This window comes from Fukomys damarensis, unplaced genomic scaffold (assembly GCF_012274545.1).
Source record: "Fukomys damarensis isolate Sample0158 unplaced genomic scaffold, DMR_v1.0_HiC HiC_scaffold_25, whole genome shotgun sequence".
Classification (NCBI taxonomy): domain Eukaryota; kingdom Metazoa; phylum Chordata; class Mammalia; order Rodentia; family Bathyergidae; genus Fukomys; species Fukomys damarensis.
Genome location: NW_022900937.1, coordinates 25,926,887 through 25,944,990, shown reverse-complemented (window position 1 = coordinate 25,944,990; position 18,104 = coordinate 25,926,887). Strand labels below are relative to the sequence as shown.

The window sequence follows — 18,104 nt, the reverse complement described above, 5'->3', positions numbered from 1 at the left end:
TGGAGCCCGGGGCGGGGCTAATGTGGGTGGCGCGGGCTTGTGCGGGCGGGGTTCGTCTCGGGTCCCTGCTACCCACTCTCTTGTCCCCCGCGGGCGAACCCCCAGGCCTGGTCTATCCCTGAGTCTCAAGCACGGCTCTCACGGGCTGGGATCCTGAGTGATGCGCTTTAGCAGTGTTGGACGTTTTGGGGAGACCTGGGTTTCTGCTTGTTCTTAATTCCTATCGTTCAGGCGGGCTTGTGCGGGCGGGGTTCGTCTCGGGTCCCTGCTACCCACTCTCTTGTCCCCCGCGGGCGAACCCCCAGGCCTGGTCTATCCCTGAGTCTCAAGCACGGCTCTCACGGGCTGGGATCCTGAGTGATGCGCTTTAGCAGTGTTGGACGTTTTGGGGAGACCTGGGTTTCTGCTTGTTCTTAATTCCTATCGTTCAGGGGGGCCAGGTGGGCTAGAGTCAGTATAAACAGTGGTGACACTGTGACCCTTGCTCAAGCCAGGTGGTGGCTTTGTTCCACCATTCTCTTCACTTTAGAATATATTTGAAATGCTCTTTACTAAGAAGTAAAACTAAAGAAAAAAAACAGTGGGCTTGAAGCAGAGGGGACTCGACACGCTATGACCCCACTATGTCTCCTCTGCTGGCTGCTGGCTGCTGGCTGCAACCTTGGGGGTCCCCGGGCGCCTTAAAGCTTCTAATGTCTGTGGAAGGAAGGAGTTACCCTCTGCCATGGTCCCTGCACACGGAGAGAGCTTTCAGCACCCTTAGAAAGGCTGCTTAGCGTTTAAACCAAAATACCTGCCTCCAGGACAATAGCTTTCACCTGGTGTTTTTTCATCAACGGTAGAGAAATCCTCTCTGGCCTGGGAGTCTGAACACCAAAGCAGCTGTTGTGTGTTGGGGAACGACCAGTGACACGACCAGGGCAGACAGGTACAGCTGATTAGGCTAGGGAACCTCTGGGCTGGGGAAACAGGGTGGGGGCCAGGTGGCCTGTTACACAGTTAGCTCTGCAGTTATGCTACAGAGTTGCTAATAGTTAGACACTTCCCTGAGGGCAGTGTGAGGGGCTGGGCTGGGTGGCCTAAGAACAAATGATGATGTACATGTCACCAAGCCCCTCTGTCTTTGGCAGGAATCCTTGTCCTCATTCTCCTGGCAAAAGTTCCTTCATTTGGAAAATCTGGCAAATCACATTATTCACCAAAGGACCTGCATCCAGAATATATAAAGAACCCTCAAAACAAAGCAGTTGGCATAGCAGGGAATGGGGTTATCTTAGGTGGCTCAAGTGTCCTAACCCTGGACTATGGTGACAATCATTCTAAAATGCATTGCATTGTACATGATAAAATTTTGAGTGAATTGTGATACACAATTTATATCTCAGTGCTTTTTAGAAAATTCAGCAAGAAGAAAACTACAACCCAGTTTTTAAAGTGAGCAAAGGTGGTAAAGATGCTTCACCAAAGATGACAGAAAGAAAAAGTGTTTAATGTCCCTTGCCATCAGGGAAACACAAACAAATGAAAACCAGCATGCTGGGCCCTGTCACACCCAGGACAGCTGAGATAAAACAAATGCTGTCAGTGTGGAGTGCACACAAGTTTGCAGAGCAATGGACTGCTCAGACTTCCAGACAGGATTGCCATGATAGAAACTGTCTACCCATCCTCTGACCGTGATCACATGCTGAGTGATTATACAGAGAAATGAATGTTTTTCCTTATACTTATCCTGTGTGTGAGTTTTTAGCTCTACTCACAATTGTCCCAAACTGGAAGCGGCCCACATGTGTCAGCACCCATGCGACAGACAGAGCACTGTCCAGAACACCAAATACCAAACTCTGGATTCCTTCAGCAACCTGGGCGAACCTGGTGAATCTGAAAGGCCCTGGGCTGAGGGAAGAATCCAGGCTCCAAAGGTTGCACACTGTAAGGTTCCACTAAGTGGCCATTTGGAAGACCTACATTGTAGGGACAGAGAGCAGAGAAGTCGTTGTCAGGACTTGGAGTGTGTGTGTGGGGGGGATGGAACAGTAGGGGAAGTCGTGGGTGATGGATCTCCCCTGGGTTCTGATGTGTTTGTGGTTAGTCTACACCTGTGTTAAATTCAGAGAATTATACATTAAGAAGTCAATTTTACTGTGTGATGTTTTAAAAAGAGAATTCTTTAAAATGTTCTTCATCCCACAATATTCTAAGTGCCTGTGACATGCCAGGCACTGGGGGAAAGATCGTGTGCAGGGGGAATCGAGTTGTATGGTGGAATAACAGACCTGAGCCAGCCTGCTGGAGAAGCAGGGAATGCCAGAGCTTTAAGGACTCAGAGGCATCCACTCCCTCCAGGTTAGGGTGGGGACAGAGGAGCAGAGCTTAAAGGACGAGAAGGAGCCATCTGTTCTTTCAGCACACATTTATTTTGCACCTGCTATGTGCCAGGCTCTGTCCCAGGCCCCTGCTCTCTGAAGCAGTCTAGGAGTGAGATGTGGGTGATAAGGGAACCACCAGACAAGGACTGCTGGTACTGAGGGGCCTGAGGCTGTGACATGGTCATGCGAGAGGCTACTTTATGATGGGAGATCAGGGAAGACCTCTAGAAGAAGATGACATTGGAGCAGAGGACCACAGGAACAAGCCCTGACCAACACAGATGTGGCAGACAGTATGGCTAACACAGATGTGGGGAGGAGGTTGGGGAGCAGGAACAGTAGGTGCAAAGGCCCTGAGCCAGGGAGGAGCTGGAACAGTGCACAGGGCTGGAAGGCAGGCAGAGAGCTCAGGGAACACAGGTGGAGGAAGGCACCCATGGGGGGTGGATGAAGGGAGAGGCCCGGCACATAGTAGGATGCTGCTGGATGTTCATCTTAATCCAAGTCTGGCATGGGAGGAATTCACCTGTCTGAAGCCCTACCCCCACCCCATCAGGGCTCCCTCTAAGGCATTTGGAGAGGACAGTGCAGGTTCCCATCCTGCACCTCTCGAGGCTGTGGCTGGTTGATGGGGTCAATTGCTGATGGTCCTATATCAGTTTAGCTCATCAGCTATGACCCAGGAGGGAGCAGAACTCTGCCCACTGGGCAGCACATGTCATCCCGCCCAGGGGACCCCGGGGGCCCAGGACATGCTGGGAGGCACCCTAGGGCCCCTCAGAAGGTGTGTGGGTCTGGAAGAGAGGAGGCAGGAAGAGCCCCACGGTGCCCAAGATGCACACAATCACGAACACCCACAGGAACAGCCGGTCCACCACCATGGCCACATACTTCCAGTCCTCAGTGACCTGTGGGCAGACAGAGGGGCTGGTTACAGGTGCCACACTCGGGTCCTTCCTTCCCTGACTTGGCCCTTGGCATTTGGGCAGGGCCCCTGGAGGCTACTGTGCGCCAGTGTGGTGAATTCTGAGTCTCAGGCTGGCCTCAGCTGGCAACTCTGTGGCACTCTATGCTCCACCCGAAAGCCACCAGGAGCTAGAGCTGTACAGAAAAATTAGGACTGGAAGGGGTCATGAACCTGTAGTCCTTCAGATCCTGTGGGTCCCCAAATCCAAGGATTCTTGGGTCCCTCACACAGCAGGTGGTACCATGAGCATACAACCTGTGTATCCTCATGCTTACTCTGAACCCCTCTACTTATGATACCCAGTGTACCATAGATGCTGACGAAATAGTTGTTATGCTGCATTTGTAGGGAATAACAAGAATCTTCACATATCTAATACAGACTTTTTTTCTGAATATTTTTGACACACAGTTTAATCCACGGATATAGAACCTGCTGATAGAGGACCTGCTTACACCACAGATCAAGTGATTCAAAAACCCAATGTGGCTATAAAGAAAGCTGAGGCCTGAGGAGCACAAGGCCCCTTCCTCCAAGTTTTGGCCCCAACTGGCTCTATGCAGAGGAAGATGTAAGCCCCCCCCACCCCGCTGCCTACTTTATTAGGCCAGGCACTGGGTGCTTGCTAGAGATGATGCTCTTTAATTTGTCCAATTCCATTCACAGCAGTGCCTGCTATTTCCTATAATTAAGACTCAGCTTCCTCCAGCCTCATCATCTGGCTCCCTCTGTGTCTGCCCCCCTCCCCCATCTTCTCAGGCCCTTCCATGGGGTGTGACATTATTGGGGACCCGGGTGGCTCGCAGAGGTGTCACTGCAGATGTGCCTGCATCCTTGGCCCTGGGGGGGCAGTGCTCAGCATCCTGAGCTCCCCCACCCCGGCCTAGAAGGCTCCCGAGCAGTTCTGGAGCAGGAAGAGTGGGCAGCATTGGGCAGGCTGACACCAGTGACCCAATTTGTCAGGGTCCCCTCGATGGTGTGTCTACCGTACAGGAGAATCGTGTGTCAAACCAGCCCCCACCACCCCACCAAACATGCTAGGCACCCATCCCTGAGACGCAGCTGCACCTCAAAGCGCTCCCCTGGATTGCAACTGGCCTGCTTGGGTCTCTTGTTGACATCCCCAATTCCAAATGGCTCATGTGTGTGGTTTTCCCCTCTTTTTATATTTCCATGCTATTTAAGGTAACTGGGTAATCACTGGGAGGAGGAAGGTGTTGGAGATAAGGAGCAATGCCAGATTCTGAGTGGGGCGGAGGAGACGTAGGACTGGACAGACTTCTGTAAGGACACAGAGGATGTCAGCCAACCAGTGTGCTCAGTGCTGGGCTGGCCCAGGAGAGACTAACAATGGCAGGAATATCCAGGGACAGAGCCTGGCTTTGCCCGGTGCCAGCTGTGTGACTTTAGTAAATCAGGAAATATATCTGAAACACACTTTTCCCACCATAAAATGGGGCTCCTGGGAGGTTAGAAGTGAGGTACATCTACTCCCAGCAGAGCACCTGGTGCAAGTTTGGAGTTATATGGCTGCTGCTGGACTCACAGTCGGGGTCCTGCAGGGCTCCTTGCCCAGAGGCTAACATGAAATGAGCTTGGAGCAGCCAGAGGCTGTGAGTGCCAAGGGCTGGCAAGGCCTCTAAAAGAGAGCACTAAGCCAGGGTGCGGGGCCAGCACCTCTCAGCCTGGCACTGCCAGGGATCCAGTTAGAAACACAGCTCCTAGGTGCCTTTGCCCCAGTGGGCTGCCTTGAATCTTATTCTATGGTTCTGAGTTAGCTGGCAGGGCCCCAGAATGCCCAATAATGGATTAGGGGATATTAAAGTCCTGGATGATTTTCCCTAAAAAATAGCAATCCAGCAATCTAGGAGGCTGAGGCAGGAGGAGCACAAGTTGAAACCTAGTCTGGGCAATTTAATATGAGACCCTGTCTCAAAAAGAAATTAAGAAGAGCTGGAGATATAGCTCAGTGAAAAGGCCCTGGGTTCAATCCCCGGTACAAAAAGAAAAAGAATAGCACAACCAAATTGACTTTTTAGAAGGTGAAATCCTGCAAAGCTGCTCAACTTGGAGTGTTCCCAGAGCTCCTGCTATCTGGAGTGGGCCTAGGACGGCTCCTTGGGTTCTGTCAGAGCTCTGGGGTGGGCCTGAAAGTTTAGGCTTCTAGCAAGCTGCCAGCAATGCAAAGGCTGCTGGCCTGAGGTCTACACCCTGAGCGGTGGAGGTGTGGATGAAAACCTCATGCCCTAGATTCCTTCTGTTCACAGCTCTTCACTCTCTTCTCAGTATGACACAGAGCTTTTCTGGCCTGTGCTTTTCCAGCCGTGCTAACTAATGGACCTCCAGGGCTTTCCCTCGAGAATACAGCTAGAGAAGGAACTACAGAAAAACAGGAAATATCCTCTTTTCTCCATGCAGCTTGGCAGAGGGGTGGGGCAGCATGCTGTGCTGTAAAACTCTGTGCAGAGGATCTGAGCCAGTCTGTACAGAAGCGAGAACACACACGAGTCCAGCACTTTTCTGCCTCCTGGGATGAAAATAAGTGCGAAAATTCCCAACCGTGACCATCTTGTCCTGTGTTCAGGTGTAAAACTCCCCTGGACCTGTTACTTACTCATGGCTTTGTCCTGTGAGTGTGACCTAAACCTCATTTTAGGATCTTTAGTCACCCACTTGACCGTTTCTTAGTTGGTAGCAATATTTTACTTGATGGTCCTGAGTCCCTATGTGGCACCCACCCACCTGTACCCCAAAAGGGCTGCAGAGCCATCTTTTAGCCCATGAAAGTCCGCTCAGGGCCTGAATCTCCTCTCCTCTCTCACTGCCCCAGGGCTTTCTCCAGCACCCAGGCTGCCTGCTCTGGCCAGATGGGAAAGCCAGGGCACACAGGGACACTAACTTCCCCAGCTACACAGTCAGTACGTGGGGATGGGCGCTGGTAGGTAAGTACCCATGGTCCCTCCCGCGGGTGTGATGCTGGCGTCCTACTGAGCTTCTACAGTGCTTTTCCTCCATGTTGCACTGTGCACCCCAGGGTCACCTCTCAAACTACTTGCCCCTGAACCCTGTCTCAAGTTTGCTTTGGGGGAACCCAGAACAAACACAAAAAGACCATCGCTACTTCTTTCTTCTTCCTCTTGCACATTTCAGCTGTGGGTTCCTTGCGGGATGAATGGAATCGGTGCCCATGAACTAACTGCAGAAAACAGGAAACTTACTGTCTCAGCCCCTTCCCCAGCAGGAGGGTGGGGTTGCGCTTTCCACTTACACTCTGGTCCTCATCGTCGCTCTTCATGTGCTGGGCAATGAAGCTGACCCCCTCTAGCGCCTCCTGCACGTCCTGCCCGAACCTCCTGGAGGACCTCGGCCGGAAATCCCTGGAGACACCTTCGGCGTGGGTGCCGGACAGGGATTTGGGTGCCGCAGAGGCACGGTTCACAAGGTACATGGAGTTGCTGTAGAAGCTGGCAGAGCCGGCAGCGGCCTCGGTGTTAGTCGGGGGCTGCTGCCCGGGCTGGGGGGCCCCCGCCAGGCTGCCGTCCAGGCCGAGGCGCCTCATGAAGAGGAAGGTAGGCAGCTTGTGCAGGAAGCAACGCTTGACCCAGGGCGCCATGGTGTGCGTGCTGGGCGAGCGGTGGTGCACGTTGAGCACGCACACAGTGGTGACGATAGAGAAGGTGACCAGCACCATGGTGAACATGAGGTACTTGCCGATGAGCGGCACGTCCAGCGAGGTGGGCGGCACGATCTTGGAGATGAGCAGCAGGAAGAAGGTGAGGGCCAGCAGCACAGAGATGCAGAGGGTCATCTTCTCGCCGCAGTCGGAGGGCAGGTAGAAGACGAGGATGGCCAACGAGGTGATGAGCACGCAGGGCACGATGAGGTTGATGGTATAGAAGAGCGGCTTGCGCCGGATGATGAAGTCATAGGTGATGTCCACGTAGCTGGGGTCCAGGGGGTCCACCATCCTCCGCCCAGGGAGGGCCACGATGTCCCACTCGCCGCTGGGCGTGAAGTCGTCCATTCTGGCCGTGGGAGACATCAGGACCATGTCGATCTCCGTGTGGTCGTAGGTCCAGGAGCGGAACTTGAGGGTGCAGTTCTGCTGGTCGAAGGGGAAGTGCCTCACCTCGATCTTGCAGGCGCTCTTGAAGATGGCAGGGGGCAGCCACTCAATGCTACCATTGGAGCGGAGCACTACGTTGGCGTAGACGGACACTTCATAGATCCCGTCGGCACTGGGAGGGGACAGGGCATGGGGAGAGCCATGAGAAACCCCCCAAGGGTGTGCCCCACAGTGCCCCTGGGATCATTCCCACCAACCACCCAACCACATGCCCCTAACAAAGGGGCCTGCTTTGCTTGGTGGTCTGGCTGTAGAGATGGCCCTGCCACAGCAATCTAAGGGCTTCACAGGAAACAGCTTATTTAAGCCTCCCCAGAGTCCAGCTGTGTGTGTCTTATGATCCACAGTTTATAGACGGGAAAATTACTTCGTCAAGATCAGAAAATCAGTAAGCAATGCAGTTGAGATTTGAATTCAGGTCAGTCTATCCCTCATTTACATACTCATGTTTGTTTATTTGAGACACAATCTCACTGAATTGCCCAGGCTGAACCTCTGGGCTCAAGCAATCCTCCTGCCTCAGCCTCCTGAATAGCGAGGATCACAGGACTCATGCCAGCTTCATCTACATACCTTTAATCATTTCACGCTATTGTTGGTATTATTACATCACAGAAGAGTCTTCCTAGATCCTTCCACCTTCCTAAGTATTTTTTTTGAGATGGAACCAGGATATATTGCCCAGGCTGGTCTCAAGCAATTTTCCTGCCTCAGCCTGCTGAATAGCTGGGACATGCGGGTGCATGCCACCATATTCAGACTACCTCTTTGCACATGGTATGGCAGTGCTACCCAGCCCTGACTGAGGCTCAGAAGACAACAGAGGACAGGCAGAGCTGGGTTTACTGTCAGAGCTGCCCTGGTCCCAGCTGGGCCTGAAGATAGATGAACGAGGTTCCTCTCCTTGCTGGGTCTCCAACTTCCAGTTTCAGCTGAGCTTTGGCTCTGAGCTCTGCTCCTCTCCCAGCCTGATGCCCAAAACCATGAAGCACCAAAGAGGTACTGGGCTGGAAGGGGCCTTGGTGTCCCCTAGACGCAGGCCTGTGGCTATGGCACTGCCCAGACTCTGGCCCTGCAGCCACTCACTTGTTGTAGAGCACGATGTCTGGCAACCAGACGCGCTTGGCCGGGATCCTCAAGATGTTCACGCCCTCATAGTGGGAGCTGTTCCAGGCCAGGCGGTAGTCGGTCCAGCACTGAGCATACAGCAAGGCCGTTGTCACTTGTAGGTCCATCGCCACCCCAGGGTGGCCTGGAGGAGACGCCGCCTGGGCCAGGAAACCTGTGGGGCACTTACCTGCTTCAGCCAGACATTGGTGGTCATGATCTGCTCTCGCTCATTCTGGGGAAGGAGAGGAGGCAATGAGGAGCATCACAGATGGGCCAAGCTCTATCTTGGAAAGGCTCCTGGCCAGTGTGACCGGCTTCCACCCTAAGATCTCTTAGGCGGCTCAAAGACAATTCACACTCAGCAGATAGAGACGGAGCTCGTGGTCTTTCCCAGCTGCCTCACACTTGGCACTCTGCCACCCATGCAGCAAGCTGGAATCCTGGGAGTAGTCTCTGAGCGACTCATAAGTGCCACTGACTGATGTTCCACACACATTCAAATCTGTCTGCTTCACTCCCTCTTCACTGCCACCAACACCCGTCCCCTGGAACCCGAAGCCACATCCTAACTGGTCCTGGGTCTGACTTTAGCCATTTTCTACACAGCTGTCAGGGTAATCCCTGTAGAATCTCAGTGTGGACCACAGGGCTCTGCTCAAAACCTGCTGCTTCCCCAGCATATCCAAAGTGAAGTCAAGCCCAGGGTCTACCGGGCCCTGCTCACCTGCCCCACCTATGCCACGAGCTCCATGACAGCTTGCACCTCAACCCGCTCCTATGTGCTCTCCCACAGCAGCTACACCAGCCTCTGCTCCATCCCTGGAAACTCTGCACACAACTTCCTCCCTGCTTTCAAGAGTCAGAATCGTTCCCAAACCTCAACTTCCTGCCTAAAATAGCACCCCTCCTGCCCCTTATCCCACCTAGTCTGTCTTTCTAGCGACTGCTGCCACTAGACAGCATCTATCTTCTCGTGTATTGACACCACCTCCCATGAGAATCCAGCCTCCCACAAGAATCCAAAGCCCTTGAGCAAGGATGACAAGGTGAAGAGCACCTGGGACGTGTTCAACACCTAATGACCATGTTTAGGATGAATACAGGAGGCTGATGCTCACGGTGATCTCACCTGGGCCACACCAGACCTATATCCTGGCCTGTGTCCACTCTGCACACCATCACCACACACATACACACTACACACAAATCCACATGCATGTGCACACATGTGCACATATACTACACAAGGCACTCGTGGTACACATGCATTCACATGCCCAGGCACATATCTGCCTTTTCCTTTGCAGCCAGGATGGACTTTCCAACTACTCTGCCATTCCCCTCTCCACCTCAGCCTGTCTGGGTCACCTCCACACACAGTCTTGATGTGACTCCTCCTCAAATCCAAGCCAACTATAACATCCTGTCCCTCTACTCCAGCCTCACTTCACCTCCCTGTGCTCTCCTCCCCTCTGCTGCAGCCTGGACCTCCTTGCTCTCTGCATGCATCCCGCGCTCTTGGTCTGCACCCCTTCTCCTGCCTCCTCTCATCAAGGTCATGTGCAATGTCCCGACTTCAGCCTGGTGGACCCTTCTTCCAGGAACCTGTCCTGAGCTCTCAGCTAGATAAGGGCTTCACTAGGACAAATGTCAGCTGCCAAGAACAGAGCAGAGCATCGCAGACCTCAAGTAGAAGTCTGTATCCCTCTCATGTAGTATTTGGGACAGACATGGTGGTTCCACTCTGAGAAACCCACAGGTGCCAGGTTCCTTCCAGCTTCCTCCTCTCTCATACTTGGACTGAGGCCCTCATCTGATGGTCCAGAGTGGCTACTGAGGCTCCAACCACAGCATCCACATCCCAGATTACTGGGGTAAGGGCACTGTGTGTGTGTGTGTAGGGATGCATGCCAGTGATCTCACTTTGATTATTTAGGCCATTTACATTTAATGCAGCTACTGACCTACTGACTTACTGGTGGTCCCTGACTTAGAGTGGTTCAGCTTGTGATTTTTTTTCACTTTATGATGGGTTTATTCAGGTGGTAAAAACAACTTTGACTTAGTATCTCTGACTTACAACAGGTTTATGGAGACACAACCCCAACTCAGGTCAAGAAGCATCTGCATTTGGGTTTAAACCTACCACCTGTTGGTTTTCTGTGTACTATATTCTATTTTATCCACTTATTTTATTATTTCTTGTTTCATTGCTCCTCATATCAACATGCCTCTGGCTTTGGTAGTTGCTCTAGAGACTGCTGTACAAACACTGGACTTTTCAGAGCCCAATACAAATTAGTACTTTCACCACTTCCACAATAAGCAAGGACTATAGAATGGTCTAAATCCATCTATGCCTCCTGACTTTGGGGGCTAAGACATTTTTACTATTTTACAGGATCGATATCAGCATAATCCACCTATCCATTCACCTTCTTTGTGATCTTGTATCATTTCTTTTCTTTTCTTTTTTTTTTTTCTTTTGGTACCGGGGATTGAACTCGGGTCCTTGCACTTGCAAGGCAGGCCACCGAACCACTGAGCTAAATCCCCAGCCCCTCTTGGATCATTTCTTAATGGCAAAGAACCTTTAGCATTAGATCTTCTGGTGTTACCTGTTTTTTGTCTGAAAACAGCTTCTCTTCACCTTCATTTTTGAGAGACCTTCAAAATCCTTGTCTAATTCTAGATTTGCAGTTTTTTCTTATACCAGATTAAAAGCATCATTCAATTTTGTGACTTGAGCAGTGCAGATCTGGGGTGTACTTTCTGATGAGTTTAAGAGGTGTTACCATTGTAACTCAGCTCCTTTCAGGTGTGGAGCTTCTGCCCCCCAGAAGGTTGCCTGTGTCTTGACACTGTCCCTCACATTCCCACGTCCTGGACTGTGCCCTAGAAGCTGGGAGACCCTGCTCCCCACCCCAAGGCTCGCTTCAAAAGGCCTACATGTCTCACTCAGCACCAACTCCTTGCCTGTTTCCTAGAAACTTCTAACTTTAAACTGCTATACCTCTGACCCTCCCTCTTCAAAAAACAAATAAACCCTGGGGGGAAAAGACTCCCACCCTTAAGACAAAGACTTGCCTTATAGATGGGCTTTAGGGCAATATGCACAGGGGCAGGGTCAAAGCTATGTCCCCTTTCCTCTGGCAGTCTGTCACCACATAGGACCCTCAGAGCAGCTGTGGATGGGTTACCTGCCTGTTCTCCCTCCCCTGGGCAGGAGCTGGGCTGCAGCATCCAGAACTCATCCCCAAACGCCCATGCTGGGCAACAAGGCTCAGACACCGCCTAGCATGGACTGCCATGGAGCCCTGTGGCTGCCAATCCGCATGCAGGAAGGAGGGAGAGAGACAAGGAGCATAGAACTGTCCTGCCCTCCACTTTCCAGGGCTGCCCCCCAACCTGCATAGCAGGTCACTTAAATTTGAAAGCTGGGTTTCTATGCTGCAGAGAGGAGGGAAGGCCGGCACCCTCCCCTAGGAAACTCACCTCCCTTGGCCTTCCCTTCCCCACACTGGCCATGAACCTGTGCTCGCCCCAAGTGACCATGCTCTGAACTGCTTCAGGGGCAGGATGGTTTGGGCAGGCACATGGCAAGGCCCGCAACTAGCCAGAGCCCCCTTGGAAACCCCAACTCAGGACAGCGAGGGGAAAGGAAATTCCCTATCACCCCAGCCTGCCCACATCCATGCTCTGAGACCCGGCATCCTCCCTGTGGGTGCTGCATCTTCACCTCCTTTCCATTCCTGACCGGATCTTCACTATCCTGGCCCATCAGGGGCTGTTACTACCCTAGTCCTGCCCCACACCTGGGTCTCTGCACCCATCAACCCCCTCACCTGATTCCCTTCTCCCCAGCAAGTAGGGGGCATATGAGTTCTCCTGGTGAGCAGGCTGTGGAACAGGTACAGTGGGCTGTGAGGACAAGGACAAGCCACACTGTGTTGGAGAGCAGAGTCCCTGAAAGGCCAGCTGAGGCCCATGTAAGGGTCATCCACCCCCTTACTACTGTTAATGATTTCATTAGATATCACATACCCATTGACCCCATCTCCTTGCCATGTACTGACAAATCAAAGCTAACTATGAGAATTCTATTCCTCTTGCCAGTCTGGTTAAGGCTCAGGCATGTGCTACAGCCCTTACCTGCGATGTGCAAGAGGATATCCAGGGGACAAGTCTCTGAGAAAGTTTTCCTGACTCAAAAAGGAATCCGTAAAAGAGTTTGCCTTCTCCTGCCATGGACGCTGTTGTGTGAGGATTTTACGTTTGGAACAGTGGCTGCCATCTTGTGACAACGAGGGAAAAACAAGAGTAGTGTAGAGTTGTGACATCGATGACACCCTGCCATCCTCGAAAGTGTGGCCTGCTCTCTTGTTATGTGACTTCAGACATGTTCTTATTGTGCTAACCACACTTAGCTGGATAGTCTTGCCAGGCATTTTTATTTTTATTTTGTTGCCAAAGCATTTTAACTGATGTTAAGATCACAGATTTGCAGGTGGCTGTAAACTGTGGAGCACAAGAGGTCAGGTCATCCCCAGGCAAAGAGAACTGCACATGCACAGAGCAGAGAGCATTTCTGGATGAAAGACTCAAAACTCAGAGGTAGCACCAGGGCCCTTAAAGTTGAAGCAAATCCTTTCACTTACAGATAAGGAAAAAGACCAGATCTCAAAGCAGCAGAGAACAGAAAGTATGGTAATCAGAGGGGAGGGAGGGTGGGTAACGGGTGTAGGGATGCAGCTGGCTGGGGGCTGAATGTCTTAGTGGGATAACCGTGGTTGACAACAATTAACAGAAAATTTCAAAACAGCTCAAAGGTCTTTTAATGTTTACAACACAGAGAAATGCCATGTCTTAGACAACAGATGATGTGCCAGCTACCCTCATGTGACCATGACACACTGCATGCATGTGCTGAATGTTAAACTGCACATACAAGTATCATGTGTCAATTAAATACATATATTAATGCAGTTTTTTAAAAATAGAAAAGATGAACAAGCCAGGAAATCTGGGCAAAGCCAGAAGTAAAGCTCTGGTGGCCCAACCCCCACCCCGCACGTGGATGTGGGAAGTGGGGAAGAGGGCACTGTACCCCCACCCCCTCCACACTCTCCACACCTACCACGCTGATGAGCTGGGCCAGGAACAGCTGCAGCGTGATGGAGATGAGCTGCGAGGAGCTGGTGGCCGGGCGGATGAGGTTGTTGTAGCGGGTTTTATTCAGCAGGTCGTCCATCAGCTTCTCCTCCACGTTGGCCAGGTGGCTGTCCCCTGAAAGTCACACAGGCAGATACTACGGCGGCGAAGGGGACAGCTGTGAGAACTGGGAGCATGGGTGCCCTCAGGGCACCTGAGGCAGCCAGGGTACAGCGGGCCAGCCTCTCCTTGGGGACCTCAGACTGGACAGATGCAAAAGAGTGCAGCACCCCTCCTGCCTTGTCCTTCTTCTGCTGCTGCTCCCCTGAAGGAGACCACTTTAAGATGGTGTTCAACAGGCCTTGGTTATATTCAATAGGCTTTGATACAACTGGCTTATACTTATAATTCAGAGCTGGTCTGAGACTTAAGTGCACAACTTAATGGCAGCAGCTGGCCACAGCCCAGACTAACCCGCTGTGGTGCTGATAACACCTGCAGCTGAAGACCCCATGATTCTTGCTCAACCTCTATAAAAAGTTACTATTAATCTAGGGGAAAGAACAAGTTCCCATTAACCTCTCATTAACGTGAGCTAGGCCTCTCTCACGTCAGCGCTTCTGGTCATCGCCCCACATACTTGACCGTATGCTTCCCCTGCTGCTTTGTGCTCAGCAAAATACTGGAAAGTCTTTGCCCACTAGAAACTCTGATCTCCCAGGCCTCATTTCTTTTACTACTTTTCTTCATTCTGCGTCATGTGCCTAATCAGAGGTCACCGATACTCCTCCCATGCCCAGATATCCAGTCCTAGACCCAGGCACCTCTTCCCCCTTTGGGTCACCCATTCTACCCCTAACTCTCTCCGTCTGTCTCCCTATCTCCACTCCCATGGCCAGACCCTAGCTCACCTCCCCTGCCCTTCCTCCATGGCCTCTGCTCTTCTCTACCCCCACTTCTGCCACCCATATGTCCTACAGTGCCAGGGTGGTGGTTTTCCCACAAACTGGATCACTATTCTTCCCTGTCCACAACCTTTTGGGGCTGAAGGCAGAATTAAAACCCAAATGTTTTAGTTTGGCACTCAAGGCCTTCTGCTCCTAGCACTGGCTTACCTTTATCTTCCCTTCCCACTATGGCCGTCACACTATACTGAGACCATACCTATGGCTTGCCTTCCTCCAGGTGACCTTTACTGTCTCACTTTTTGGTCTCTGAGCATGCCATTTCTCCTGCCTACCCGTTGCCAGGTATCTGAGTGACTTGCTTGTGTAGGCACTGTTCTATGTGCCAGAACTGTTCCTTCTCTTGGAGAGGACACAAGGTCCCTTTGAGACCCCACACGGGGTGGTTGAGGGGTGGTCCACTGGCTCCTGACCTGGAGCTTAGAGGAGAGTTTTGGACTCAGAGTCAAGACCTACAAGGAACCTGAGCCCCAGCCCTGCCACCTGACAGCCTCCATCTCCTGCCCACATCTCACTTTCCTCAGGTATCCGGGGGTAAATGTAAGGGTCAAGGCCTTGAGTTTGTGTTCGCCATGTCGGTGTAGTGTGGGCTGAGGCTTGGGAAAGGGGCCCTCAGAGGAGGTTAAGGACACATGAATAGGAAAAGAAGAGATGCGAGTGGGCAGAGAAAACCACGGGGCCAGGAGAGCAGGTAGGAGAAAGCTAAAGGGGGTGGGGACACTGGCCAGGGGCTGCCTGGCTCACCAGGCCCAAGGTTGGATTCCTTTCTTCCCTAGAGCTATTTACTGGTTTTATCAACCCCTCCTTTGTGAGTGGGACCCAGGGCCCAGGGTACCCCAGGGAGTGGGTCTGTGGTGGCTCCTAGGTGAGTGCTGAGCTGGACAAGTGGCCATGGGAGCAGCTGCCACCCTACACTTCCAACTCACTGACCATCCAGGGCAGATGCAATATTTAGAGCCTGGTGAAGATGCTCCCCACACACCTGCTTCCCAGTGTCCCTCCCCGACCTGCCCTAGGCTCTCCATGGGGTTCCTGAGGCTGCCTGGCCTGGATTCTGAGCACTACCTCCTGGCCGGCTGCTTGGATACCTGGGGGCCAGCCTGCAGCCAGCTGTATCTGGTCTCCTCTATAGCCCTGCATCAGTATCTCTACTTGGGCTGACCTCTGGTCCCCTAGAGAAGTCTGTGACCTCCTATGTATGCCTGGTTCATCCAGGGCAGCTCTGGATGTCAGAGGAGGCTGGGTCCACTGGGTTCCCCACAATCCAGGGTGCCCTGCAGGCTGTGGGGACTCATGACTAGCTCCAGGCCCCGCTGATGTATTTCTCTTGCCCTCCTTTGTCCCCTACCGTTAGACATCCAGCAGTCCCAAGGGACTCTGGCCAACTTAAGGACCAGCTGTGGGCTTCAGAGTTTGAGGTCATTTCCCCAACTTTTTATAACTCAGCTGAGGAAACTGAAACTTAAGAGAGAAGGAGCTTTTTTTTTAGGGCCCCCAGTAACTCAGCTGGCCAGGTCCAGGGGCCTCTTTCAGACAGAGGTCCTCCCTGCTCCTGTGACTTGCTCCACTCAGCCAATGCCATGGCAGGCACCTGTGTTTATTTGTGAATGGTAGGTGGGTGTCCACAGGTGGGAATGGCCAGCAGGGCTGCTGCTAGTGCTGGACCGTATGCCCCTTCCCCTCAGAAGCAGAGGAGGAGCCCCAAAACAGCAAGTATTCCAGCCTCCTAATTGGCAGCCTAAGGTCTGTGAGGCCTGCCAGGCTCAAAAGAACAAGGACGGGTCTTTCACCTTCCTCTGACACTGCAGGATGGCCCAGCAGGATGGCCCAGTATGGTAGAAACTCCAACTGAGAGTCTCTTCTCACTGCGGAGCTCAGGCTCCCTCAGTCAGGCAGAGAAGCTGCCACCAGGGGTCAGCCATGACCCAATGATTTAATTAGGAGTGGGTTTTAGCTAGGCCATTCCGCTTGGAGCCTTTTCGTGGAGAGAGGCTCCCTGGAGAAAAGGTTAACAATCTGACAAGCAGCCACCAGGGAATCCTGAACCATGTGTTCCTGATCTGAAAAATCACGTCCAAACCAAACACGCAACAACACATCCATGATTTGGAACAGGACTGCAGAAAGTAATCACTGGTCAGGGACACCTGGAAGGCAGGGCTGTGATGGGTGCTGTGTGTGAGGGCACAGGAGATTCCTGATTGCAAAACACAGGTGTGGATTTTTTTTAAGTTGAGAGCTTATCTTTGACAAGGAGCTCCCCATATCCCATCAATGCTTCTCATCCTAGGGATGAACACAGACTAGAGGTGTAAACACAGACACCAGACTCCATTTCCAGAGACTCTGATCCATGGATCTGAGTGGAGTCCTGGAACCTGCACGGTTGATGTGGGTTGCAGCCTCACCAGCCACACTTACCACACAGGGTCATAGCTGACAGGCACAGTGTACATCTCCACAGAACAGAGGGGAGATAGAGACCCACGGAGGGGGATGGCCAAGGCACAGGGCCCTCCAGCAAGTGGTGTCAGAGCCACACCTGCTCACCCTCCTCTGACACGTCTTTGAGGACAGGGCCACTTCCCAGTAGGAACTTCGCAGGTCTCCTGACCTCCCTGCCAGGGTCAGAGGCAGCTGGGTCCCTAAGCTGACCGGCCCAGCAACAAGCTTGGGCCAGGGCACAGGAGCTGATGGGATGACTGCGACCCGCAGGAGTCATCACCAGTGTGAAGGCTGGCTGCCCGCGGAGGGCCCAGCAGACCTCTCTCTCCGGGTGCCACTTGACCAGCCGGGCCCTCATCCACAGTGGCTGTTCAGGATTGGGGACCAGAGATGAGGGTGCCATATAACGTGTTTCTCGGTAGATCTCAACCCCAAAGTGCAATCCTCCAGCGCTGGCAGGGCAGGGCGGCCCTTTCCCTCCAGCAGTCTCCCCAGCGCAGAGCAGGGTGCTGGTGCGGATCTGACACGGGGCAGCTCTGCTCAGGACAGGGACGGGCTGGGTGTGCTCAGCCTCCAGGAAAGTCACCTCACGGGCCCCAAAGACGCCCCGAGGATGTCCCCCAACCTCGTAGCCCCCTCCTGATACGTCTCCCAAACTTCACCGACCCCCTCCCACCCATCCCCCAAATCTTACAGACCCCTGGGCCAGTCCCCCTAACCCCACAGATCCTTAGCCTGCCGCTGCAACCTCGCAGCCCCCATCCATCCCTCAAATATCGCAGACTCCGGGCCCGTTCCCGCAACCTCGCAGGTCCTCAGGCCCGTCTCCCCAGTCTTGCCCCCACTCGGACATTCGGCAAGGACACCCTATCTCCCGGAGCCCTAGCTCCCAGTCCAGGACTGCGCGGCCGACCCGACCCCCTCCTCCCCGGAAGGACTTACCGCGCCCGCACAGGGCGAGCAGGGAGATG

At 52.9% G+C, this 18,104-nt stretch overlaps 1 protein-coding gene across 1 annotated transcript; it reads right to left on the bottom strand.

Annotated features, from left to right (window-relative positions):
* Positions 1-2,406: 2,406 nt before the first annotated feature.
* Chrnb4 (cholinergic receptor nicotinic beta 4 subunit) lies at positions 2,407-18,100 on the bottom strand (the record flags this gene model as incomplete). The annotated part of the gene is made up of 6 exons (XM_010619493.2): positions 2,407-3,277; positions 6,605-7,574; positions 8,549-8,658; positions 8,760-8,804; positions 13,710-13,858; positions 18,076-18,100. Coding segments are annotated over 6 exons (1,440 nt in total), but the record flags the coding sequence as incomplete, so codon positions are not given.
* Between the last annotated feature and the right edge of the window lie 4 nt (positions 18,101-18,104).